This window comes from Rhipicephalus microplus, chromosome 6 (genome assembly GCF_043290135.1).
Source record: "Rhipicephalus microplus isolate Deutch F79 chromosome 6, USDA_Rmic, whole genome shotgun sequence".
In the NCBI taxonomy this organism is placed as follows: domain Eukaryota; kingdom Metazoa; phylum Arthropoda; class Arachnida; order Ixodida; family Ixodidae; genus Rhipicephalus; species Rhipicephalus microplus.
In genome coordinates, this window is record NC_134705.1 from 107,783,619 (window position 1) to 107,810,936 (window position 27,318).

The 27,318-nt window shown below is 41.4% G+C and overlaps 1 protein-coding gene across 3 annotated transcripts in view; it reads left to right on the forward strand.

Moving 5' to 3' along the window:
* LOC142765419 (uncharacterized) overlaps nucleotides 1–27,318 on the forward strand; it is a 179,839-nt gene that overhangs the window by 100,694 nt on the left and 51,827 nt on the right. For all 3 annotated transcript variants that reach the window (XM_075866403.1, XM_075866405.1, XM_075866404.1), the window contains one exon: nucleotides 22,894–22,932. In XM_075866403.1, the coding sequence (XP_075722518.1) occupies nucleotides 22,894–22,932 (39 nt within the window). The remainder of the gene's footprint in view (nucleotides 1–22,893; nucleotides 22,933–27,318) is intronic.

A 27,318-nucleotide genomic window follows, 5' to 3' on the forward strand; every position in this document is an offset into this window, starting at 1 on the left:
TTTGAACATTCACATAATAGGTTGCACAAAAAAAACTCAAATATCAATTTTGATACATTGTAAAGAACACCCCGAATAGTTTAGAAAAAACGGCTGAGTGCGTCAGCGTTTTCATTCAAATTGCCCTTCTTGTACGTAACGTGAAAATGACATTTTTGAAAAATCAAGTTCCACCTCAAGAGGCGACTGTTCATCGATGTCACGGTTTGCAGCCACAAAAGGGGAAAGTGGTCTGTCCCTACTGTAAATTTAGCAGTTCCGAAATAACACTGCAACTTATGAATGACCTACACAATGCAAGTGCACTCCTTTCCTGAAGCGCAATACGTCATCTCTCGAAAACCCGATTTCTGACTAAGTAGAGCGCATCTTTTCTCGTTGCCACTGCCGTGTTAACATAATATGGCAACCAGGCCTCAATTGTATTTTTATCGCTGAACCCTTTCATCAGTTCTGTCCCGCGGAGAGCATCGGTCAAGTACGCGAACGCTGAATAAACTCATATTCAGCGAGAGCCACAATTTTCCAAACGTTTGTTTTTGTCCACAGCTGCCAACAATCATCTACTACTAAGACACTAGGCTCACCACCCTCCCATAACCTTAACCCTACATTATAACATTAGACGCTGTGACCTGATGGTCTACCTCAACGTTAAGGGAAAGCTCAATGATCCGCTCATGTGCTCATTCAATCAATCATTCTTCAAAGTAAAACAACAAAACATAGGAGACGAACACTGCTTTCTAGAAAGTTCAGTTGGTAAAAGTTAACTGCTTGTGGGAACACTTGTGAGTAAAAAAAACACTGGACTCTCCTGAGATTTTTAATGACTCTCATTCTTACAGTGTTGCAAGATACTCGGCACCACTAACCAAAATGCCTAATCTTTCACTGTTTGTCTAACCGCACATTCTTACTTTACGTTGAAACACGCGTACAACACAAAAATTATTCCTATGTTCATCAAAGCACCTCACAATCATTGCACAGGTTTTATGCTAAAACCGTGCACCAATGGTCCTAGATTCTCATAGCGCGTTACGACCACTCCACTGTGCTGTGCCAAACTTAATCATTTCACGTAATCATTGGGTCTAAGTGAACATCTTCTTGAAATGCTCCTTCATATCACATCAACATGACAGCAAAGGCATACGAGATTACACTAAATTAATAAACACTAAAAAAATAACACATTTCCGTACTAACGGTTCAAGCACTTCAGTTTTCAGCCTTTAGTTCGGCGCTTTTCCTTCTAAAATATTGACACAGCGTCATGTGAATTACGAAATTAAACTGGCTGAAATCTGCATCTCCAGTGATACCCTGAGTAACCATGTTTAACACGCTTATACAACACTCACTCGAACAGTCCGCTCCCCCTTTCTCTACTAGATTCTTTTGAATTGCACACGATGAGTTCGCGGTCCCCGTGGTTTTCTAGCACGCCAGAGGCTACAAAATGCATAAACTCTAAGCAGTGCACTGCCGTCACACCTCATTTTGAACTTTGGCCGGCTCCCCTAAGGAATTCGAAAGGGACGCCAGTAACATGTGGAAAGCCTGGGCCATTGGATATTTGTGTTCACCTCTACGCGGTATTTAGCCACTCTGCCCTTTCGACTTTGACCCTTCGGTCAAGGCCGCTTTCCCGAAGTCGCCGAACTGAACCACGCGCCTCGTTGCGAAGATGAACCTCGTTTGCCCCCTCTACTCTTGCCTCGCCGCTTGCACATCAATATAGGCCACTATTCACGTTATTTGAATTGGACTGAATGAAAACCCTTTCGCCTTCTAGCGACGGGATGGGGCTTATCCTAGGCTTACGCAGTGGCCAACGGTTTTGCTTCTTTCCTTTCTGGCGATATTTGCTTGTCTCCTTTTTCTCGATGCCGTCATCATGTCGCGTAGAAAACTGAGGGGTTTGGAAGCTCCTTCGAGCTAGTGCTGAATATTACTTCCCACTAACGCTTTTTGAACTCTTCATCACGACAATCTGTCGGGCCAAATTATCTTTGTCAATGCCGAGGAAACTATTAGCTGGGTCCTCTCAAATGGCATTCCTGAAATCCTGAAGCGTCTCATCCTCGCTCAGATTAGCCACTGTGCTAACCATATCTGCATGTGACGATCTTAAGACGACCTTTTGAAGCATAAAGTTGGTTTCCAGCTCTTTACTGAGCCCTTTAGGGCTGCTGGCACTCACTTCATCCTCGCAAGGACCGTCTTTTGATATCGTCTCTACCTAGAGACCGACCAAGGCCTTGTTCTTTACATGCTCTACATTGATGCATTCTAGAATATGTGGGCCCCTTTCTAGCGTGAGTTATGGTTCTGGCGCTTCATTACGCGTTCAACGTCCAGCGCTTTCCGACGCGCCTCACTTTCAGACTCTTGTCTTCCTGCTTCGCGCTTTCTTTCAGACTCTTGCCTGAGCTGCTCTTCTTTTCTACAGACAGAAGTTCTGAATATCCGGAACATCTCGGCCCTAACTACCTCGTAGTTGTTCACATCCTGTTCACTGAGTCGCGCAACAGCATCAACTGTCTCGCAAGGCAAAACCGTGAGTAGCCTTTGACATAATGTTTTTCGCCTAAATGACAGTTTCTCGCAATTCTGCTCAAAGATCATAAAGTACAAGCCAATATCCTCTGAATCTGTATGTGGCTGCATGTGCCTAGACATCCAGAACTCGGCCTTCAAGTTGCGATAAGGTACCACTTGCTGCAGAATACTGCCCGACCTATTCCTAAACTGACGTTCTCGTTTACGGATCGCAATCTCGTGTGCCAGTCTTTCTATTTCACGCTCGCTTTTGAAGCAGCGTTTCTCTCTTACAGACTACTGTCTTTGTTTCACAGTCGCGTTCAAAGCGACGTTCCTCTTTTTAACGCTCACGCCTCTTCTCCTCCTCTTTCTTTGATTGATGAGGTTCCATGTCTCACAGAGCTCCTCTTCGTCAGCCCCAAAATCAATAATCATTTGTATGATTATGGGTTTACGTGCCAAACCCCTTGTATAGATCCCTACTTTCTCACACAACAGTAACAAGTGCGGCTTCTGCAGCTCCCGTAAGTCCATGATGATACTGAGTGGTCGCTACTTCCGAAAAATGAAACTTCCCGAAATGGTGGAACTGAGTCTTTCGAAAAAGTTACCTAGCAAGTGTAACATTTGCCTTCTTTTAGGACCTGGTTCACTCAGAGGAAAGGCCAAGCTCTCATCCATACGTGATACATGTCTCGAGCCAGCTGCTTCCCCTGGGCCGACTGTTGTTGTCATTTGTACCTTTGTATCCCACCGCTGATCACTAGTTGTTGCAAATCCCACCGGTGCCACCAGTTGATGGAGACCGGGTTCTACCCGAACTCCTGTGGTAGCGTGGCGTAGTTTCGGGGGGAGGAAAAAAAGACTGAACAAGATAGGGATGCGAAGCTCAAATAACTTTATGGCACTATACACACTTATTTACAGCATAGAGATGTTAGGAGTTTCACAAACCACGAGTGTGGTGGTTGAACCGTTAAATGGTTCATAGCCCCCTCCAACACTTTCAAGCGTCTTTTTAAGCCCTGCCGGACACCTCCTCCCTGACTAAAGCACCGATTACATACAAACACAAGATACCACTCTCCAGAGCAACAGTCAAATACACACGGTCCGTCGAATAGCTTTTGCACCTCTTGACGCAATGCTCCCCCAATCCAAGTTTTACCGAGGAGAGGGAAATGAGGTTCTCTCACGAAACAATTGGGGGATTGGGTTGCTTCTTCCGCCTTCCCTGGAAGGGCAGCCAAGGAGTAGACACTTGAATGGCGAAGACACGACTTGTATGGTCAGTCTGCTTCGCCATCTCGCAAACAAGCTGGCCCGGAGGAATTGCTTGTAGATGCATTTGCCCACGCACCGTCTAGTTCATGTGTCACTCTCCACCGCCGGATGGTGGTTCCGAGAGAAGTGAGGTTCCGGGCGTGGGAGCACTGCCCAGCTACGTTTCTCAGGGTCAGCATGTCACCTACTGATGATGGTCATAGCACAGGCGCTCGTGAAAGGGATCCCGCTCATCGCGCAGCGATTCGGCTGCACCCAAATGCAATTGTATTTCCTCATGATCTCCTTCGGGGAGTTTCGTTTTTTTGCTTTTTGTCTTCAAGTTATGCGTATTTTTTTGTTCTCATTTCTGTGACTCTGATAGGCACGGAAGTCGTGGCAGATGACAGCATAAAAGACAATCATTTTAAATATCAAGTGATACGTGACACCACAGTCTCCGTCATGATAAAGTGCGGCGCTGACCTACACTTCCTGTTTGCATGTACATAAATAATCAATACAATGCAGGTATTATACGTATTGCAGCGGAACACGTGGGCCGGAATAACTATAACCACCTAAGCGGTGAAATCGTCGAACGTTGTCGTTACCATTACAATATGTAGAAAAGCGTAATTACAGCCATAAAAACTGCAATTTTCGCAGTATAAACTAAATACAGTATATACACAATTGCGTACATACACGCACTATATGCTGCAATTGTGCAATTGTTGCAGTATAAAGAAGCATTCTAATCTAACAGAAACGAACCTAAATATGATATGTTCATGTATATTACTCTTAGAAAAAAATACTATTTATGCAACTTACTGCGCTCGAAAAAAGTATTGGTTTGCTTGTTAACTAGGTGGTGCCACCGACATTCCACTGTACCAATATTTAAAATCGCGCTCATCTGGTGTGCGGCAGATTTCGCAGCCATGCTTACAAAGCGGGTTAGTCATATGCAGTGCTATATCACCGTGCGTTTCACCGCCATGTGCCAGCAGTTCGACTTGATGCGTCAGTCTCTCAATGCGAAGAAAGAAACACTTATGAAGCAAAAAAAAGATGCCAGGTGTAATTGCACCATACAGTGGACACTGCAAGTGGAAGTCACCTCAAAACAGAGTTTTGTTTCATCGCAGCGGTACGCGAGTGGTTAGAAATTTTATTTATGGAGCTTGTAGGAAGCTTTTCCTCTAGAGTCTCTTGATTAAATCTGGACAATAATGTGGACATAGGCGTGACCACCGGTACTGCTCAGTTGGTAGATATTGAGACGCATAATATGTAGGAGAAAGGCGTGGTATCTGCCGTTGGCAAGTTGTCGTTTCGTCCACTTTGCTTTTTTTACATTAGTTTCACAAGTACTACAACATACTTACAGCACCACTCATAATGTCTACTCTACGACCCTTCACTTCATCATCTCTTGATTTTTATTTAATTTGCATCATACCTATGAATTGTGGCTTTTTTATATATAATATTGATAGTTGCACAAATACTGCTTTTTTTCGAGCCCTGTTCCTGTTAACAATTCAGCTCAAATGTTTGCATATTTGTAGGTACACAAGGTACACAAGGATAGTTCAACACGCGATCGTCAGCGCATACTGTAAAAGCAAATGACAGGTACACACGTTTTGAAGCATTACAATAAATGAAATGGCTAACAATTCAAACAAAGTTTGTCCTTCTGTCTGTCCCCGTTTTTTATGCGCTCTTCTGCATCTTCCAACTATGAAGCGCAGTGTTCATGCTCCCTTTTTGTCTATCGTTACATTTAGTGAGGCAGCGGGAGGATGGATGAGGGCGTAGTTTGCTTCATGATGAGCGGACACCAGTTGTTGAGACGGAAGGGCCACGAAGAGAGATAGGCTGTTTGGTAGCAGGCTAATCAGCAGCTGGAACATGAGCATCGGTTTAAGCAATTTGTGGCTTGCGGTACCATGAAGTACAAGTTTCAATAGAGGAGTTGTGTAGGTGGCCGCTGGCTTAGATAAGCAGTACCGTCATCATAAACCGACACTCTCGTCGTGCTAATCATCTGTTGCTTCGCTCCCAGAAGACGTCAACCTTTTCACCGGCATGGTATAAGATATTTCTGTTGGGCGAAAGAATAAATGAACACAAATAGATAAACAGTAAAGTGCTTAGAAGAAAGATATAAAGCAAAAAATGTAGAATGCAGAATGAAAAAACATTCGGAGGAAATTGTGTAGGTAAAATTGGAACCAGTGCACCCACGATACGAATGCGACTGTCTTACCAAACTGGCTATCCACATTTACTACCATAAAACAGCGTATGACTTTGTGGTACAATCTACATTTCTGGTGGGAAAGAGAAGACAGGGTTTCAAGGAGAAAAAGTAGAGAGGAAAAAAAAGTACTGAGAAAGATGCATGTAAACTCAATATAATGAAAGAAAGAGAGGGTTGAAAGAAAAAACATACAAGATGACGCAATGAGTACGGATAGACAGGTCGTGAAAGACTTTATTAGAAATAAGGAAATTGTCCAGAATAAAAATAAAAAGAGGAGAAGGATCGAAAGTCAGAAAAGTGCTGAGCGAGAAATAAATATGAGGGCAGAGGCACGAAAAATTAGGAACAAAATAAATCATGTGCAACTACGTATTATATAGAATATCGAGAAATAGAATATCGAGAACTGGGAAAGCGAGAGAAGCGAGCGTGAGAACCATAACTATGACAGGACTAGCTGGATTATTCCCAGATATGCGGTGACCCAGCCTTACACAACCTAGTTCTCCCTGCAACTTTTTGTGGTCGAAAAGCGTTTTTTTAAAAATAAATTGAAGAACCGTCACTAAGTGGAAGTAAAATGGCATTAGGAGTAAATAATTGAGTGGTAAAAGTGGACAAAGATGTAACTTGCCACCTGCAGGATTCGAGTCTGCGTCTTACGAATAACGTGTCTGATGATCTACCACTGATTTACGGCGAGGCTCATCCGCTCATTACCCTAATAAAGTATATATGTGCATTTAAACTTGGCTACGTGAATCAGCGCACCTGTTGCCATGATGGTGAGTGCGGAACACTCTTTTCTGTCGGGTTGACATGGTATGTTATACTATTGTGAGTTAACAGCTGAGCAACACTTCCTTGAAGACTCTCTGAAGGCTTCAAGTCTGCTAGAAGGAGACCTATACGCTAAGAGTCAGGGAAAGTGTAAATTTAAGGGCTCCTTAGCCTATCAAATAATAATTCAATGAGTGAATTGCAAGTGTCCTTTCACTTTAGAAAATATGGTCCGCGACCACGTAGTCGAGCTGGGGCTGTGCCCCAGCTCGATTACGTGGTCGCGGACCACACAAAGAAAAGTTTTATTTGTTGCCTTGACACTTCGCTATAAATGTAATTTGAAATGTGTGGGCCGCCTAATCATTGAAAAACACTATGAAGCCAACATTAGGAATCCGTCGTCACATTTAGGGCACTGTGCCCTTCCAGTTGTCTACAGCACTCCTGGACCTTTTTGCAGTGAAGCTCAGTTCAAGCGAAAGAGGATGTTTAGCCATATTTTTAGGCTTCACAGCGCAGTCACACCACGCATCGATGCTTCAGATTCACAGATACTTTAAGTGCCTTTAGGCCGCGTTGTTGGGGTACTTTTTGTGATTTCCCTCTGCATATAAAGTTCAGTAATGTTCAATCTTGGACTCCAACGAGGCGCCTAAATCTGTTTGTGGCTACTTAGCGAATATAATTGAATATCGGTCACCACCATTTCTTCGCATGAATATCAATGCTTTCAAATGGTCTTGAAAGGTTTACAAGTAGCCATGGAATATATTCACTAAAGAATTTATTGCTTCAAAATTTTCCCGGGAGAAAAACCTTTACTATGCAACCATTCCATGTGGACTTCTCGCACGCTGCAGTAGCATTCTGTCTTTTCTCGTCCCTAGGGAAGCACTGGTAGCTTAATATGGAGAAGTGGCACGGGGAAAGTAAGTTTGTCACGCACGCCTCGTTAAATTAAGCCATTTTATTTTTTTCTTTTTCTTTTACATTGGGTATGCTGCTTTACAGTGCAATCACGTGCGCACGAGTAAGCAAATCACAGCCTTCCACGGTACTCCCAGTAACAAATAAATAGTCCATGAAAAAATCGCCCAATGGCTGATTTATTTGCTGTGATGAGTGATTTTTGAGCTCGTGTCATCTTTTGCCAAGCACAGAGACAATAGCTTTAGCAATTTGAGAAGTTGTTTTGAATTCCATGGCAGGTGCCGTGATATAACAATTGTTTTACGTGCTTTGAATAGCCTCGAAACTGATCGACAGGGTTTTCAGAGCTTGTTCAAAAACTGTTGCAAGGCCTTATTGAACTCCTCAGGGCACCTGCCAAATTGTTGTCGTGTTTATAGTGTTCTAATGATGATGCCAAGGTGGTGCTATTGAAGGCCAGCCACGGCAGCTGCATTCTGGTGGAGGCGAGAAGCTAAAGGCTTGTGCACCTAGAATAAAGCAAAAAGTAAACAACCCATTACCAGAGCTTCTCAACAGTGGTTATTTCAGCAGGAGTGCACCAAACCACTGCTGGTTTGAACGAAATTTATAATAAAGAAATTCCAATGTGGGCGTCCTTTTTCAGCTTCAAGCCACATTACCATACATTGCGCTAAAGTGAATGTAGATTGACACCATGCGAAAGCATTGAGTTTTCGAAATGGCACATCTTAAAAACAAGAACAATAAAATGTAGTCACCATAATGTTTCCTATAGTATAAGGCAATTCCGAAATAACGAGAGCAAAATCTTCTATGCAAAAGAACCCAGGCAACGCACCGATGCCATTATTCAGAACAAAATATTATATTCGGTCACGCAGTATTCGAAAATAAATTTTATTCAAACAATACCACCAAATAGCATTTAAATAGGCGTGCAAGAGAGAACTAGATCGTTGATTTTTTTATAAATGAAGGGTGTCTCACTCTCAGACATTCAATGCACAGCTACCTGGTACCGTCGTGGAACGTGTCGTCCGTTCAATATTGGTAATTGAACAAGTTTTACTGCAACTACATACATACTGTAGTTAAACAGTATGCACAGTTTTACTTATTGTTATTTACCTATCTCTCGCTGAAAAATATCATCCTATACTCTTTTCAGACTCCGCCACGAATAAGCCATCATGCTGGCGGGAGCGGTGTAACTATTTCACTCTAGGTAGACTGTGAGCACTGAAATGATGATGGAGATTCATGCACATCACGTGGTGTTTTCGTAATTTAGGGGAATATGCAGCAAGCATGAAACCCGGTACCTGATGAAATGAAAGGTGTAAATACTGAATTCAAGCACTTTTAGGCTGATATATTTTTCTTGACGTTACCAGCAGAGCTTTTGAATTCGGTACCCATTATTTTGGAAACTCAGATAGCTAGAACATGCCCTTTACAACCTGTAGGTTAGTGTGTTCAAAATTACTAAAGCCACCGTATTCCGGTTTTACTTGCTCATAAGGCGTTTAGTTTGGACGACACCTTATACAAAATGCTGCAAACAGAAGACCTCAAATGAAAGGAGATAGCGTCATAAGTAAGTTATGCAGCTTTTGATCTTCAAAAACATAGTGTCGCCATCGGAGGCCTCGCCAAAATCGCGTGGTTGATCACCAAGGCTTCAGCAGCCTTTTAAAACTCCTATAGTTTTCAATTCGTGTCCTCTTTCACAATCGTGTTGAAAGTGGTTCTGGTCAAAACTGCGACAAGCAGTAGTTTAGTTGTCACAGTGTTTTTTCTGAACTGCGCAATGGTGATGCATGATTAGGCACTAGTGCGTCAGATTTAACCATCGGAATACGTGGTACTCAACAGTTTTATTTTGAGTAATATATATTTATACTACTTGGAGTTTTAATCTAGCAAAACTTCATGCAGTTTTAGAGTTTTGTATATGGCACACCTCTGTGTTCCATGGTCTGGCTTACAGACCTAGCAGAGCCTTTTCAGGTCTTTTTTTCATGCACCTATCACATGACAGATGTCGAATAAAGTAAACTTAATTGAATTGACTCTGGATGGATGTCACCTGTGTGCCCTCAGAACTGCATAAAACAGGGATAGTGTCTGTAGCAATCCCGCTTTCATTCATCGCAGAGGCCAAACTGAATATACTTCTTCCAGCTTCTGGCTATGTGTGCTCAAATTAACAAAATCTAAACGCTGCAGAACTGCTGAAGGTTAGGAACGGCAGGTACGGCCCGCATGATAAAAAAACTGGCTTGTTTCACTTCACACGTTAAACGAAAATTGCTAGGCTATTTTGATGGCAATAATATCTATGCTGGCACGCAAGTGGTGGTAGAGTGCACATAAAGAATTTGTTCAGAGCAGATTTTAGCTTAGGACAGGGTGGTCTCGAGCTGCGGCAACACTGCTAATAAAGCCGTCTACGACAATATTACGGTGTTTATGATGCTGCTATTTATTGTTAGTACGAAATTTATGTAATGCTGTGGAAAATCATAATGCATTGATGCTAAAGACATATGTTGATCGCATTCTTCATTTATGTACTATGCGGGCTTCAATTACTTAGTGCGTTTTTTTTTCATTTTCACTTGAATGAAATGCAAAATGTTGACCATATACTGTATCTTATTGGTACGAGTAGCCAGTAACACTTATCGTTTTGTTTAAAGAATATCTGACCCACTATTTTTGTTTTGAAGTCATGGTGTTTTTCTTTTTAACGAAAGTCTTTATGGCGGGGTACACCATGCCTTTGCGGACATAATTTTTTCGCATATATGACGTTGTCAAGGGTATACTGACAGATTGGAAAGCGGAGAAAATTATCCGTGGTGTGGCGTCAAAACTAGAACTTCGAGCTCCACAGCACTCAGCACGAAACCACTACGACACAAAGAATAAAATGTCCACATAGCAAATGACTAGATATTTATACACCATTCGCGGCCCACTCAGCATAATAACTTCAGCGCGTTCCCGTCATCACCTGACAGATGGCACAAAGGGCTTGTAACTTTTTTTTAGCCTGTAACTTTTTTGGGCTTGTAACTTTTTTTCGCCACTTTTTTTTTAGCCTGGAAGCCTTCTAAAAGCCAGAGGTGTCACAGTCAGTGCGTCAAATCATTTATCATAATGTTAATGAGGTACTCATCGATTATAAAAAAGTGTTCCGCGTATTATCTACGTGGTATACGCTATACCACACAAGGAACAGCAGTGCAAAGACGGAGCTGTTTCCGGTGTATTAATGGGAAATGTCGTATGCCCACCACGTTAATTTGATAAAACAAGATAAACCAAGAGCATAAAATAGTACGAAAGTAAGTATAGCTACAAAACTGCTATTCGAAATACTTTACAACTCTTTATCCCAGAAGAACACTCGGTGCATCAAGGTCGACAGGCCTAGGCGCTACAAGTTATGTATTTTTGTGTTCACGTATACCAGCCATGACGAAGCAGATAATGTGCAGCAGTAAGGCACGTAGGACAAAAGCCATTTCACAGTTCAGCAAAATAGAAGTCAATTCAGGAGAAAAGTGAACAAACTTTAGAGATGATGAAATATATACGAAAGCCGTACCTTGAAATCTTACATGATTTAAGTTTATTAGCGAACTGCTCCACTATGTGACATGGCGCCACTCAATGAATTGCTGACACAAGGAAGCGCACTCACAAATTTGAGCGCAGTCACTTTCCTATGATTTTCACTAAGGACTTCATTATTGAGTGGTGCAGCTTTTTTGAAAAATCTTTAAAGAAATCGTAGAGTTGCTGAACTCAGGATTCGGAAAATCACTAACAATATACCGTGTCGTACCATTGCCTTTGTAACAGTGAAGCACAAAGAGCGCTCACAATTTAACATAAACTAAGCTGAAACCATTGAGACTTAATCTGCAACCATCGAATGGCGCCACCGATGTTTTTCTATGTGCTAAGGCAGTGTTCACTTTCTCGTCTAACGAAAGATTCAATGAAAACTCCCATCAATCATTCAGTGCCCGCGAGGGTCTCATTCCGGTGGAGGTGTTGCCTTCTGAGGGCATGCTAGAATTTTTTGTTCAGCTGTGTGCTCGATAAAGAATCACGTGAGTCGTCACAGCCGGGAGGATTTTTGCACACTCGCTGCGATGATTTGGAGTGGTACTGACTAGAAATATGAGGGGTACGTGCACATTAATGCCCATGACCTGGCTTAGGGTACGACCAGCATCGTAAATGAGTTGTTGGAGCATCAGATTCCCAATACAAAAGATACGGGTTGGTCCATGGCGCCAGCACTTTATCCTTTCATCAACAGTACTCTCTCTAAACTAGCAAAAAAGTATTACAATGCACATAAAGCACTAGACTTCCGTCCCTTATTCTTTCAATGTCTCCACAATTAGCTGGGTTTCGGTTAAGCGATCACCGTACATAAAAGGAGCCTTTAAATATATCCCTGAATTTGTTCATACCAAAGAGGGTATCGTTCCGGTACAGTTGATGACGTCAAGTTGTATGCTAAGGCTATCTGGTCAGCTAACCAGTCCGAACAAACAAAAAAGTCATGGTTCATCTCTTCGTCATAGAAATCGTTCAAACAGGAAAGTAAAACGTATCATTACAAAAGACGTTAATTGGTTTCTGTACAATTATTTCTGTACAATGTCTGTTGGTTTTTGGTAGATATAACGCCGTTTAATGTGCATACTTCTACGTTGACGCTTGCCCTGCTGCGGTGGTCTAGTGGCTAAGGTACTCGGCTACTGACCCGCAGGTCATCGATTCGAATCCCGGCTGCGGCGGCTGCATTTCCGATGGAGGCGAAAATGTTGTAGGGCCATGTGCTCAGATTTGGGTGCACGTTGAAGAACCCCTGGTGGTCGAAATTTTTGCAGCCCTCCACTACAACGTCTCTCATATTTATATGGTGGTTTTGGGACATAAAACACCACATATCAATTAATCAATCAATCAATCAGTCACGTTAACGCTTGGTGGTACAATTGTTCTCTAATCGGTAATGTCCATAATCAGTGATTACCCGAACGCTTGTGCTCACACATGTCTGAGTTAACGGTGAGAGCAAACCCAGAGAAAGCGATGTGGCAGCCAGAAGAGTGATACTGATGGGATGCTGAAGTTGGGCTAACGTAAAGACTAAGGTAGCCTATGCGCGGCATGTCAAAGCTATTACACTACAGTGCCCGACCAAACGTAAACACAACTAGTGTCGTGTCCAATGGTCATGCCTTTCCTTCGGCCAGCCGCCAATATTCGTGCGGTGAACGCTTGTGAAGAAATAAGAGTTAAAGTATATGAAAGAATGCTAAAAGCGCAACGAAGCTTCGAGTAAGGCTATCCCTGGGGGTTTATTAAAGGCGTTGACAAATTCAGATTTCTTTTAAAAACGCGCTGAATGCGACGGACACTCACATATGATGCGTTGAAGGAACCAATCGCGGATGCCACGGTCACAATGCAATACTGCACTTAATCAAGAAGGCTCTGAGATTACTGTGGTATATCTACTAAAGGCATATTTTCTGCATGTACAACTATGTGACCGTAGCGCACTGTATAGCGTGCCTATCATATGTGCTCGCAAACCCACAGGTCATGGGTTCGACTCTCATGGACGAAACATTGTTTATTCTGCCTTTAGATCATGCTTAAATTATTGGTGTCATTTCTCTGACGCCAGCATTCATGGAAGTCTTGGTAGATCCCAGCATAAAACACATTCCTCTTAAAAAGCATGTGATACGTGACGCCACAGCCTCCGTCACGACCAAGTGGGACGCTGACTAACACTACCAGGCTTGCATGCACATAAATTGTCAACACCATGCAGGTAGTGAACACATCTTATCGAAAAATATGGATCAGACTAGCTATAAGCACCGAGTGGTGAAATCTAGGAGTGTTGTCGTTACCATTACAATTAGTAAAAAAGCGTTAAATGTAACCGTTCAAACACTCTAGTTGTCACAGTATACATCATAAACAATCATTTTTAGCTATGACAAGTGAACGTAAATTATGTGATGTTTATATGTATTATTTTTATGGAAAATGGCTATTTATGCAAGTTAGCGCGCGAAAAGGAGCGTTATTCGGTTTGTTAACACGATGGCGCACCGACGTTATTCAGTACGAATATTTGAGGTTGTTGTCATTTGGCGTGCGGCAAAGAAAGCTGCCTCGTTTACGCACCTGAGCAGACTTATACTGCGCCATGTGAACGTGCGTTTTGCTGCCATGTGCCGGAAACTCGACTTAATTTGTTAGTCTCTTAATGCGATGCTACAGACATTTATGGGGCAGAAAAAAAAAATGCCCGAGGTAATTGCAGCATAGAGTGGCGAGTGCGAGTGGACGTCACCCGAAAGCTGAGTATCGTTCCATTGTAGCGGCACACGACTGGCTGTAGGTTTTAATAATAGACCTTATAGGTAGCTTTCGCTCTAAAGTCGCTTTTGTAACTACATGGACGATAATATGGACAAACGGGTGACCACCGCTGTTGCTCAGTTGGTATATATTAAGACGCATGATGTGTAGGTTAAAGGCGTGGTATCTGCCTTTGGCAAGGGGTCGCTTCGTCCATTTTGCTTTTTTTACATTAGTTTCACAAGTACTGCAACATACAACACCACAATGAACGTCTCCTCTATGATCCTTCACTTTGATATCTGCTAATTTTCATTAAATTTCCGACATACCTATTTACTGCGGCTTTGGTATATGTAGTATTTGTAGTTGCACAAATACTGCTTTTTTTCGAGCACCTGGTCGTGTTAAAAATGCAGCTCAAATGATTGCGTGCTTGTATCTGTGTCTTGAATGTCATATTTATTTACGTTTTCAGCCTTCTATTCCACCAACTCTGAGCAGTGTAGTCTTCGGTCAATGTAAGGCAAGTGTTTTGATTGATTGATTGATTGATATGTGGGATTTAACGTCCCAAAACCACTATATGATTATGAGAGACGCCGTAGTGGAGGGATCCGGAAATTTAGACCACCTGGGGTTCTTTAACGTGCACCCAAATCTGAGCACAGGGGCCTACAACATTTCCGCCTCCATAGGAAATGCAGCCACCGCAGCCGGGATTCGAACCCGCGCCCTGCTGGTCAGCAGCCGAGTACCTTAGCCACTAGACTACCGCGGCGGGGCGGCAAGTGTTTTAAACCTTTCTAACTTGTGCTTTAGTTAAAGTGAAACAAGGGTACTGCAGGCAAACGCCACAAGAAAAAAAAATAAACAGCAGTATTACAACTGAGAGACCCGAATCATAGAGGTAATTCTTCGGGCATGCCATGATCACACAGGAATCAGGTGGTGAATTAGGATGCCATAGTAGACCCTCTAAGAAAATCTTCATTCATTGCAGTAAACTATCTCAAACTCAAAACGACACTTGAGGAGTATAGATAAATACGCGACTTTATATTCACATTTATTTTTCTCATACATTCCATCATAATCACCAGAATACATTACTTAAGACGGGAATGCACAGGTCTTGAGAGAATGCACCAAATGTAATTTGCAATAAATCAATCAAAAGAAAGAGAATATAGAGAATATCAATCAAAAGAAGAGAAAAGCGTCAGGTACGTAAAGACAATTCAACTCGCTATCGTACGCGTATGCTGTAAAAGCAAAAGACAGATACTTATGTCTCAAAGCATTGATTGATATGTGGATTTTAACGTCCCAAAACCACCACTTAATTAGGAGAGACGCTGTAGTGGAGGGCCGCGCAAATTTTGACCACCTGTGGTGTTTTAACGTGCACCCCAATCTGCACACGGGTCTACAACATTTCCGCCTCCACCGGAAATGCAGCCGCCACAGCCATGATTTACCCCACGACCTTTGAGTCAGCAGTCGAGTACCTTAGCCACTATAACACCGCCGCGGGGCAAGTATCAAAGAATTAAAATAAAGTTAATCGGTAACAATTCAAACAAAAATGTCTGTCTCTCTGTCAGTCCCCAATTTTTTTGCACTGCTTAGCATCTACTAGCTATTAAGCACAGTGTTCATGCTATATATGGGTCGGTCGCTACGTTAACTGAGTCGGCTGGTAGATAGATCATGGCGTAGTCGACTTCATGCTTAGCGCAAACCAATTGTCCCAACAGAAGGGCCAGGAAGAGGGACAGTCTGTTTTATTGCAGGCTAATCAGCATCTGCAGGGTGAGTATCAGTGTAACCATTCTAGAGATTGCGATGCCACGCCTCTAATATTTCGTCAGAGGCGTTGTGTAGGCGGCCGTTGCCTTTAATAGACAGTATCATTCTCATAAACTGGCACTTTCTTCATGCTAGTCATCTGTTGCGTCACTTCGCGATGACGTTAACCACTTTCTCTCGCGTAGTATGGAATCGCCCCGTTTCGTGAAAGAACAAGTAAACACATCTACACTCTAAAAAAAGAGCGAGTAAAAAGGGTGTCTTTTTTCCCACAACAATAATTGTCATCTTTATTGCGTTCCATCCTTGCGCTATCGCCCCGCGCTCGACACATTCCAGTCGCGATCGACATGCCCATTATCAGGGTTACATTGAATTCTCAGTAGGAAAGTGGCCAGCGCCGAGTTTTCAAGAAAGGAAGCGCACGCAAGCCCGATGACGATTGTTGTTGTGGGACAAAAGGACACCCTTTTTACTCGATATTTTTTAGAGTGTAGGTAAAGAAAAACGTGCGGGGAACAAAAAAGAAAAAGAAAGAAGAATTAGCATACAGAAAAAAGTAACATTCGGGGAAAAACAAGCTGGCAAGATTGGAACCAGCGCACACAGCAATACGAAAGCGATCGTTTTACCCACTCGGCTATGCACACCTGCTATCATAGCAAGGCGTACGATTTCGAATAGTAGTGCACATATGGGAGGGAATGGGAAGAAAGGGTTTCAAGGATAAAAAGTAGGAAGGGGGAACGACTACCCACGGAGACATATATGTACACGATAAAATGAAAGAAAGAGAGAGACGAAAGAAAAAAAAACATAGAAGACGACATAATGAGTATCCATAGAGAGATGATGACATACATTAGAAAAAACTTTGAACTGTCCCGGCAGAAGGGTGCGAAAAAGAGAAAAAAAGGATTGAAAGTCAGAAGAAAAGCTTAGGGATAAATCAATATGAAGACAGAGATACGAAAAAGAAAGGAACGAAATGAAGCACGTGTATGTACGTATCATATAGAATAGCGTTGACCGGGAAAGAGAGAGGAGTGAGTGTGAAAAGACTAACTATACCAGGACTAGCTGCATTATCCCCAGCTATTCTGTGACCAAGCCTTCTGCAACCTAGCTGTACTTATTTTTATGGCCGCAAATCGACTTTTCATGAGCATTCATTTTATTTATCAAGTACTGCTGCGCAACAGGTAGTCCAAGCAGCGAGGGCAATAAAGTGGCACAACAGGGAACATTTTGAAAAAAGAACAAACCCAACAAGAATAATTATAAAGAAATAGAATGAATATATTTTAAAAAATGCCATAAAACAAATCAACAATGATCAGATATATGATGTAGATTTGATTACGCTATCCCACTTCGTTATCGTTCGAGGAAAGTGAATAATTCCTAAATACGTTCGCTCTCACAAAGTTGCCTAATATTGCATCTTGTCTTCGGGGACGAATGCTTCGGGTTAATAGGAGTGATAGATGTAGAGATTAGTCTAATGTTCAATTGTCCGTGTAAAGCAGTTTAAGAAGTTTCAGTTTCTCCTTTTGTCTTTTCATCTCGAGTGGCTGAATATGGTTAGCTTTTGTGAGTTATGTGGGTGAGCTCTGTCGTCAGAATTTGTTAATTATAAATCTTGCAGCCTTTCGCTCTTGCTGCCTCTCGAGATTATTGATACTAGTTTTAGAACACGGATATCAAACAATGCATGCATATTCTAGTATAGCTTTTATTAAGGTGCTTTAGCATAAAAGTTTTACATCATATGGTGCTGTTTCAAGTTTATGTTTGAGTTGATATGGTTTTCTGTTGGATGAAGTGCAAGTATTTATAATGTTGTTCTTCCATTTTAACGTTTTGGTAACGGCGACACATAGATGCTTGTATTGAATTACTTCATGCAGTAGGGTTGAACCTAATTAGTACACATGAAGCAAAGGTGATTTCTTGTGTGTCATTAGCATATATATGTGTTAAGTGTGCTTCCTCAGTTCATGCACCATGTAAGAGTATTACCTGAACTACTCTGTTAACTAATTTGGTCACTGACAAAACTATTGTCTTCAAAAATCACAAAATCAACAGCGTATATTTGAATCAGGACACCCCCTCCGACAATGATTACAATGTCGTTAACATGTATAATAAAGAGGAAAAGGCGGAGGCCACCGCCCTGTGGTAGAGCCATTCTGGCTGGAAGAGAGCCCTATTTTTCACCGTTAATCTCTGTAAATTGGTATTGGTTTGACAGATATGCAGCATCTAATGAAATAGGTGATAGAGAAATTCGGATGTTTTAAATTTCAATATATTATTTATCGTGATAGACAGTATACCCGGCTTTTCGGAAAACTCTAAAAGTTATGGAAATTTGTCCGTTTTTATCAAGAGCTGACGCAAACAAATGAAGATACAATGGAGAACAATAAATACACTATTGAGATCCATAACTAGGCAGCACTAAAATAGTAATATTGAGTGTATTATCGAGTGGAAACGTGTACGAAAAGATTACATTTCACCGGCAGAATTTGAACCTACGACCTTCAATAAGAAGTCCGTTGCTCTACCACTGAGCTAAGGTGGTGGTCATCCTCTCGTCCCCTTTATAGACTTTATATTTGCAATTAAATTTGGGAGCGTTAGTTAGCCCCACCTGCTGCTTTAAGGTGAGTGTGGAACACTAATTTTTCTTGTGACGGCATGACGTGTTTGGCATGACGTAGCATGTGATCTTATGGTAAGCAGGCAGCTGACAACAAGGCATCTAATCTATCAGAACAAGGCCTACGCTAATCATGAAGAAAAATGTCGATTCGAGAGCTCATTGGGTTATCAGAGGATATCGATAAGTATATTTTAAGCGTGCATTTAGCTTACAAAATTTCACCTGTGACCTTGTAGTCACGCTGGGAGTATTCCACGCGAAACGTAATACAATGAGAAGTTCTATTTCAGTCCTCGACAAGTGGCGATAAATGAAATTATGAATGTGTGTGCCACCTAATACTTGGGAAACAGTATGCAGGCTAGGTGCGCAATGCGACGTCACATTTAGAGTTTAGTGTACTATGCTCATCTAGTTGTCCCCAGCACACCTGAACATTATATTCAGTGATGCACAGTTTCAGCAAAGTCGGATTTTTGCCTCCCATTAGACCTCAGAACACAGTCATACCAAACATCGATGTTTTTTATCGACCACGCCTCTTACCATCTTCAGGCTTTTTCGTTGTGTTATCTGAAGCAGTTTCATTCCGCATATTGGGTTGAATAATGCTCAGCCCTGCACTACGCAGAATTGCTCAACCGCTGCTTGCAGCTACGTTGCAAAGCCAACTGAATATCGGGCAGTATACTCTTTTTTCACATGAGTACTAATGTCTTCAATGCGCCCCACAACACTTGTAAGTATTCAGAGAATATATTTACTAAAGAAGCTTAATGTCTCGCGATTTAGCTGGCACAAACGTTTAGAATCCAACCACTACGAGCAGACTTACGAAGATTAGTCGCACGCTTCAATTGCATTGTCTCTTCCGTCATCCCGACGAAATGGCAGGAAGCTAAATACGAGAGATGGCATGGGCGAAAACTATGCAACGTGCGCCTCGTGACATCAAACTATTCTTCTTTTTTTTTCTTTTTTCTTGGAATCTGATTTGCAGTGCGATCACGCGCGCACACGTAAACAAGTCGCGGCCTCCCATGGTACTCCCAGTAACAAACTAGAACTCCATGATCAAATCAGCATTTGGCTGATTTATTCGCAGGGACAAGTTATTCACGTGCTTTCTACATGATTGGTCGAGAGCGAAAACAGCAATTTCAGGGGTGAAGCTCCTCTTAGTCTAACCTTGTCATACGCCAAGCGTAACCGAGGGAAGAAGAGACGAAAATAAAGGAAGGCAGTATCAGTGTAATAGACGGTGCTGTCTCATAGAAGTACATATAAACTGCAGTTCAGTGAGGATGTTCTAGATAGTACTTTACCGCTACTCTCTTATTGCGTGCTGTGCAGGCTGTGCCTGGGAACACGGAGAACGAGTGCTTCTCTCAGTTTTCTTAATAGTTACCCTACGTGGTGGATTGTTGGTGGGGCATAGACGAAGCGCAGCGGCGGGCGCGTTTGGACGCTTGCGTTCGGTTTTCTTGGCTCTCGTCTTGTCGGTGTTACGCGCGCGCCTTTTGAATTTATGAACGTGATCGGACGTATGGACGTATGCACGGACGGATGCACATGCGGACGGATGAACTGATGTACGCTTCACCCCACTGATCATTCACTCCCTGGATATGCTGTGATATTCTATCTCAATTGAAAATTTATTTCAGATTCCAGGCCACGCGCCGCGATATATTATTTGTTTCCCATGGTCTCGAGAGCCTATAGCATACCAAATAATAGCGTTTTTGGAGCATGCTCAAAAAGTGTTGCAGGACTGCTGGTCGTGTGACTGTCGCACTGGTGTAGTGTTATTGTGTACGAATGGTGACACCAAGGTGCTGGGTTTATGTACCTAAATTTAAGTAAAAGGTGAATAGCTAATCAGCGGAGCTTCACAACAGCGCTTAACTCAGCAGGAGTGCATCAAACCAGTGCTGGTTTGTATCAGTTTAATAAAAAGGAAGTTCCACAGTGAGCGTCCTTTTTTCACTTTGAGCCACATTACCAGACTATGTACTGAACTGAGTGTAGATTGGAAGTACGCGCGCCAATTGAGCGTTCGAAACGGCACAACTACCCTAAAAATAAGAACTACAAATCGCAGTCGCCGAAATATTCCGTGTACTACAACGCATATCTGGAATATTTAAACCAATATTAGCTATGAAAACAAGAGAGACAATGCACCGATCCCGTGTTTCACCGATCACCGATCCCGTGTAGAACAGAAAGCTTTTTTCTAATTATTGCCCTATAACAATCCCCCCACTATTTAGTAAGGTAATTGAGAAGCTCATTGTGAATCGCCTAATGGACTACCTAACAACATTTAACCTTTTGTCACATTAGGAGTTTGGTTTTCGTGCCAAGTTTCTACGGATACTGCACTGGTTAAACTAACAGATACCATAAAACAGTCCATCGATAAGGGGCTCTGGGCAGGGGCGTTATTTATAGATTTACCTAAACCCTTAAACACTATAAACCACTCTTTTTTGTATGCTAAACTTAATTTCTTGGGAATCTGTGGGCCTACTTTAGCCCTTTTACAAAGGTACCACGCAAACAGAACCAAGGTTGTCAATTATGGCGGAGTTTTATCCTCACCTATAATAACTAACCAGGGAGTCCCACAAGGCTCAATTCTGGGACATCTCATGTTTTTTATCTACATTAACGACTTACCATCATCACATAACTCATCTGACTGCATCCTTTATGCTCACGATACTACGTTATTTGCTAGTGACACAAATCTTAACAATCTACTAGCAAAATTAAACACTGATGTCGCGAAACTTGTTTCATGTTGCCAAAATAACCTATTAAAAATCAATCTTATTAAAACAACCTTTATGTTATTTCACTCGTGCCAAAAAAGCGTTACGATTTCACCCGAAATATACATTGATAACTGCGTCATCACCCCATCAAAGTTCACTACTTTTCTAGGTGTCACATTAGACCCTCGACTCAAATATAACATTCACGTGAGTTCTGTCATCAAGAAGACTGCTTTTGGCATCCGCATACTCATTCGCACAAGGCATTGTTTTCAGCAACACATTTTAAAATCACTTTACCATGCTATCATTAACAGTCACCTAAACTACTGCATTTCATCCTTGGCCAATACCTACGCCACACACCTATCATCTCTCATTCCCCTTCAGAAAATAGCAGTCCGAATTGTCATACATAGTTCCTACACAGCATCAGCAGCACCCCTCTTTAGCACTCTCGAAATTCTACCGTTCATTTCCACCTTTCAACTCAAACTTGAAATTTTATTATTCAGAAGTAGAGTCAGTGACATTCCCACTGACATACTTCCCCTCACACATCTCCACAATACTAATAATACACGGTTTCCTGAAAATAGTAACCTTCTGCTTCCAAAAGTAAGCACTAACTAAGGCAAAATGACAGCCTTGTTTTCTGCAGTTTCTTTATGGAACTCTCTACCATCAATTATTAAATCAAGCCCCTCACTACTTTGTTTCCGGCGGCATCTAAAACAGTTCTTACTAACAACATGCGACATCTGACTATATATGTATGTATATATATATGTGTGTTTAATAACGCTTATATGCATTTATGTGTACGTGTATAGGTTCTGAAGTGACACTGTATTAGTTAGTGATGTGTATGTGTTATGTTATGGTCATTTATTTCAATTAGTTATCTCCTGTTTTATAACTCAAATGTAAATATCTCGAACTACCATAAGTTTGATAATAATTTTCATTACGTTCATTTTGTTTTATTCGCTTGCTGTTTTTTCCTTAGTTGCCAATCTTTGTTCTATATTTTTATACATGAATTCATAGGAGGTCCCTCTGACAGTTTTTACTTTGGGACCTCCTTCTGTATTATATCAACCTTTTACTTGCACTGTATTGTACTGACTAAAGGACCTGTTGTTGGAAGTCAACAATACCACCAAATAGCGTCGGAAGAAGCATCAATAAAAAGAATATTTGTAATCTTCAAAAAAGAACGGTGACCCACTCTGAGACATTCAATGCGCATTTACTGTCCATGCAACGCGTTATTTCAATACTGGTAAGGAAACAACTTTTATCGCGACTTTACACGTAACGGAGCTAAACAGTACGTGCAGTTCTACTTATAGTTGTCTAGGTATCTCCCAGCCCAAATTACTATGCTGTACTCTTTTCAGACTCCACCGCAAAAAACCCTCCAAACTGTTCCACGTCGGGTAAGTGTTTCACCCTAAGCGAAACTGCGAGCACTGCAATGATCATGACAATTCATGCACGCCACCTAGGGATTTCATATTTTGTGGGAATATGCTGCAAGCGTGGAAATCTATGTGTAATGGAATGAAAAGTAGAAGTTTTAATACGAGGCACTATTCAAACCGATCTATTTTTCCTCTAGTACGGATAGAGTTCTTCATTTCAGCACCGATCATTTCTGAAAATCACGTACTTAGGACACGTACTTTAGAATTAGTAGTGTTGTATATTGTTCAATAATACAAAACTCATGCTAATTCAGTCATGTTTGCCCATTAGCAGATTAGTTAGGACTGCACCTTATGTGAAACGCTGCAACTACGAGACGAAAAGGAATGAAAACAGCATTATGAACCACTCATGCAACTGGTGACCTTCATAAAGACGCGGTCAATATCTGAGATCTTGCCACAATCGTGTTGTTGGTAACCAAGGATACAAAAGCTAATGCACACTCCTTGAGTTTTTCACTCGTGTTCTCTATCGCAACAAGCATATAAATCGGCTGTGGTCAAAACTGGGTGATTTCACAAGAGATCGACACGGGTCCGAAAGTTGATATTTTAGATTTCATTGAGTGTATTATATTTCGTGCACCTCTCACCAGGTAGCCCGAAAGTCAACTTCGTTTTATGATTAACGGCATGACTTAAGAGAAAAAAAAATCAAACTTTACCAACACGGAGGCACAAATTTCGTCACCTGTCAATTTCGAAAATTGCAGAAGCTATAAAAAGACAAATATTTTTGTTTAAAGGAAGATATTTTTTACCTAAAACGCATGTATAATGAAGAATGAGTTCATACGATTTCAAGATTGTAGACGTTAAGAAAATAGCTTTTAAAAATGTTTATTTTCGCGACAGTTTAAAATAAAAACGTATTCCCCTTTTTTTTTCTCCGAAAGTAATGCAAGCAGTGTTTTCAAACTTGACACATTTTAAGGATATAGTGTGGTCATTAGGTGCATAAACTATTGCCGCCGTAGGGCAAATGTAAATTTTTATATATTGCTTCAAAGTTCCCATATTGGCAAAATGTACTCCATTGAAATTTGAATAATGAAAAAAACCCATCCTCGATTTTTCCTAAAATATTGTGAATAGACAACCGAAGGCCATCATACAGTAATATAGAAAAACATGTTGCATCATCTTGTTTTTAGTGAAAATATTTGTGGTACAAATCAGAGCTTTTTGAGAATGCGCTGATAAGTTGAGAAATTAGAAATCGGAACGGAAAAGCGGCAATAAGCTTCAAACGCGAGTAAACGTGACCGCATTTTATGAAGAAAGGCTGTTTTAGCAGATACGAGTAACTATTTTGAACACGGCATTCGACAGTATCTGAATTCACTCTTATACGTAGAGCACTGAGACTTCTAATATGTGGTGCCTCTCCATTACTGACGCACAAATGGAGCTGCTGTGACGGCCATGTGTTTGCAACACATTGGGTAAGAAAATTGAATGTTGAATGAGTTCATAAACGATTTAAAACAAATTTCCATCATTTGGGGCTTGAAGACTGCCGCATTAGACTAAAGAACACGCTTTAGGGCAAGTTGTCATCCGTCGTCTGCTCTACAGATAAATTGCTGTGTGCCGCATCTCGGAGGCAATGCTTCAGATCTTTGGTTCAAAGTAGAGACAAAAATTACGCCCCCCGTAATTGGATACTGTGGATACTTGGGCACAAGTATTGCAATAGCGAATGCAAAACTGAAGTATAGTACGTGAAAATGAATTTCCCAATGTTTTTGTCAATAAAATTACGGGAGGCGTGATCTTTGTCCCCACTTTGAACCATATGAATTAAAGCATTGCCTCCGAGATGCGGCACACAGCAATTCATTCGTAGAGCAGACGAGGGATGACAACTTGCCTTAAAGCGTGTTCTTCAGTCTAATGCGGCTGTCGTCGTGCCCCAAATGATAAATATATGTTATGAGTCGTTTATGATTTCATTCAACATTCAATTCTGTTACCCAACGTGTTGCAAACACGGATGGATGGATGGATGGATGGATGGATGGATGGATATGGCTGTACCCTTTAGATAGGGCGGTGGCTAGCGCCACCAAGCCTTAGTACTTAATGAACCAAAAACTAGATTTATTTTTTTCTCTTTCAACAGTGAGTTTGAGGATTCGTACTTTGCAGTGAAGAGTTTAATTTTCACTCGTGCCTTGACTTTAGCCACCAATCAGATAACCTCCTTCTAGTTAAGTCTACCCGCGTTAAGTCCATTTTTCCCTCCCGGTCCCTGAACCCCAGTCCCTTGAAAAACTCTGCGCCATCATCCTGAACTATAGGGTGAAGCCCTTTACAGAACATTATTAAGTGTTCGGCACTTTCTTCTTCCTCTCCTCACGCCCTACATACTGTGTCTACCCCTTCGTATTTGGCCCGATATGTCTTGGTTCGCAGTACTCCCGTCCTGGCCTCAAACAGTAGAGAATTACCGCGAGTATTATCATAGATCCTTTCCTTGGCAATTTCCTGTTTAAATGTTCGATAGATCTCTAGTGCGGACTTCTTAATCATGCCCATTCTCCACATGTCAGTCTCCGTTTCCTTCACTTTCTTCTTAACCGATAGTTCTTTTTGGTTTGGCCACCTGCTGTTTTCTAAGTATTTACCAGTCAATTTCCTGGTTCACTGCTTCCATGACACATGACCGTCACAGCAGCTCCATCTGTGTGTCAGTAATAGAGAGGCACTACATATTAGAAGTCTCAGTGCTCTACGTATAAGAGTGAATTCAGATATTGTAGAATACCGCGTTCAAAATAGTTACTGCTATCTGCTAAAACAGCCTTTCTTCACCAAATGTGGTCACGTTTACTCGCGTTTGAAGCTTATTGCCGCTTTTCCGTTCCGATTTCTAGAGTTCTCAACTTATCAGCGCATTCTCAAAAAGCTCTGATTTGTACCAGGAATATTGTCGCTAAAAACAAAATAGTGCAACATGTTTTCTCTATTACTGTATGATGACCTTCGGTTGTCAATTTACGAGATTTTAAGAAAAATCGAAAGTGGTGCTTTTTATTATTCAAATTTCAGTGGAGTACACTTTTGCCAATATAAGAAATTTGAGGCAATATATAAAAATTTACATTTGCCCTACGGCAGCAGTAAATTACGTACCTAATAAACACACTATATCCTTAAAACGTGTCAAATTTGAAAACGCTACTTGAAATACGTTCGGAGAAAAAAATGGGGAATAGGTAACTTATTTTAAACTGTCGCAAAATTAGACATTTTAAAGCTATTTTTTTAAGGTCTACAAACTTGAAACCGTATTAACTCATTCTTCATTATACATGCATTTCAGGTAAAAATATCTTCCTTGAAACAAAAATATTTGTCTTTTTATAGCATCTGCAATTTTCAAAAATGACAGGTGACGAAATTTGTGCCTCTGTGTTGGTGAAATTTGATATTTTTTTTCTCGTAAGTTATGCCGTTAATCAAAAAACGAAGTTGGCTTTCGGGCTACCTGGTGAGAGGTGCACGATATATAAAATACTCAATGAAATCTAAAATATCAACTTTTGAACATGTGTTGATCTCTCGTGGAATCGCCCAACTGTGATAAGCGGTAGTTTCGTTGTCGCGGTGTTTCATTCGAACTCTGTAATCACCATGCATGTATAAGGTTTATTCATCAGAATAGGCGGTGCTGAATAGTTTCATTTCTACTGATAAATATTTATAACATTGAATTGCAGTCTTGCAAAATTTTGCGTTATTTTCATGAGTAATTTCGGTTTTTTTTCTTCGTTATGCATTTATGTACCTCTTTTTTGCTTCCTAATTTGTTTGCTACTTTCTAACTTTTTATTTGATATGTTATCTACGCCATGTGTTTTATGGTCTCGTGCACAGACCTAGCAGAGCCTTTTCAGAACTTTCTTTTTGCCTGCACCAAACACCTGACAGATGTTCAGTAAAATGAATTCACTCTGAATTTACTCTGGTTGGAAGTTGGCTCAGCGCCCTGTGAACTTTGTTAACACTGGAATCGTGTCTGTATCAATCCTCGTTTCATCCTCAGCAAAGGCCACGCCTGATTGACTGCGTTCGACTTCGAGTTATGCGCGCTCAAATGATGAAAAATAAAACGCTGTCAAACTTCTGACGATTAAGAACTGCAGCTACGGCCGGAATGTCGACGAAAACTGGCTTGTTTTGCTTCGATGGTTGAACCAAGGGTGGCAGGCTATTTTCTGGAAATAAAAGCTATGGTGTCGCCCAAGTGGTGGTGGAGTGCGTATAAAGAATTTTTTGGAGCACATTTCAGCTTAGACAGGGTGGTCTCGAGCTGCGGCCACACTTCTA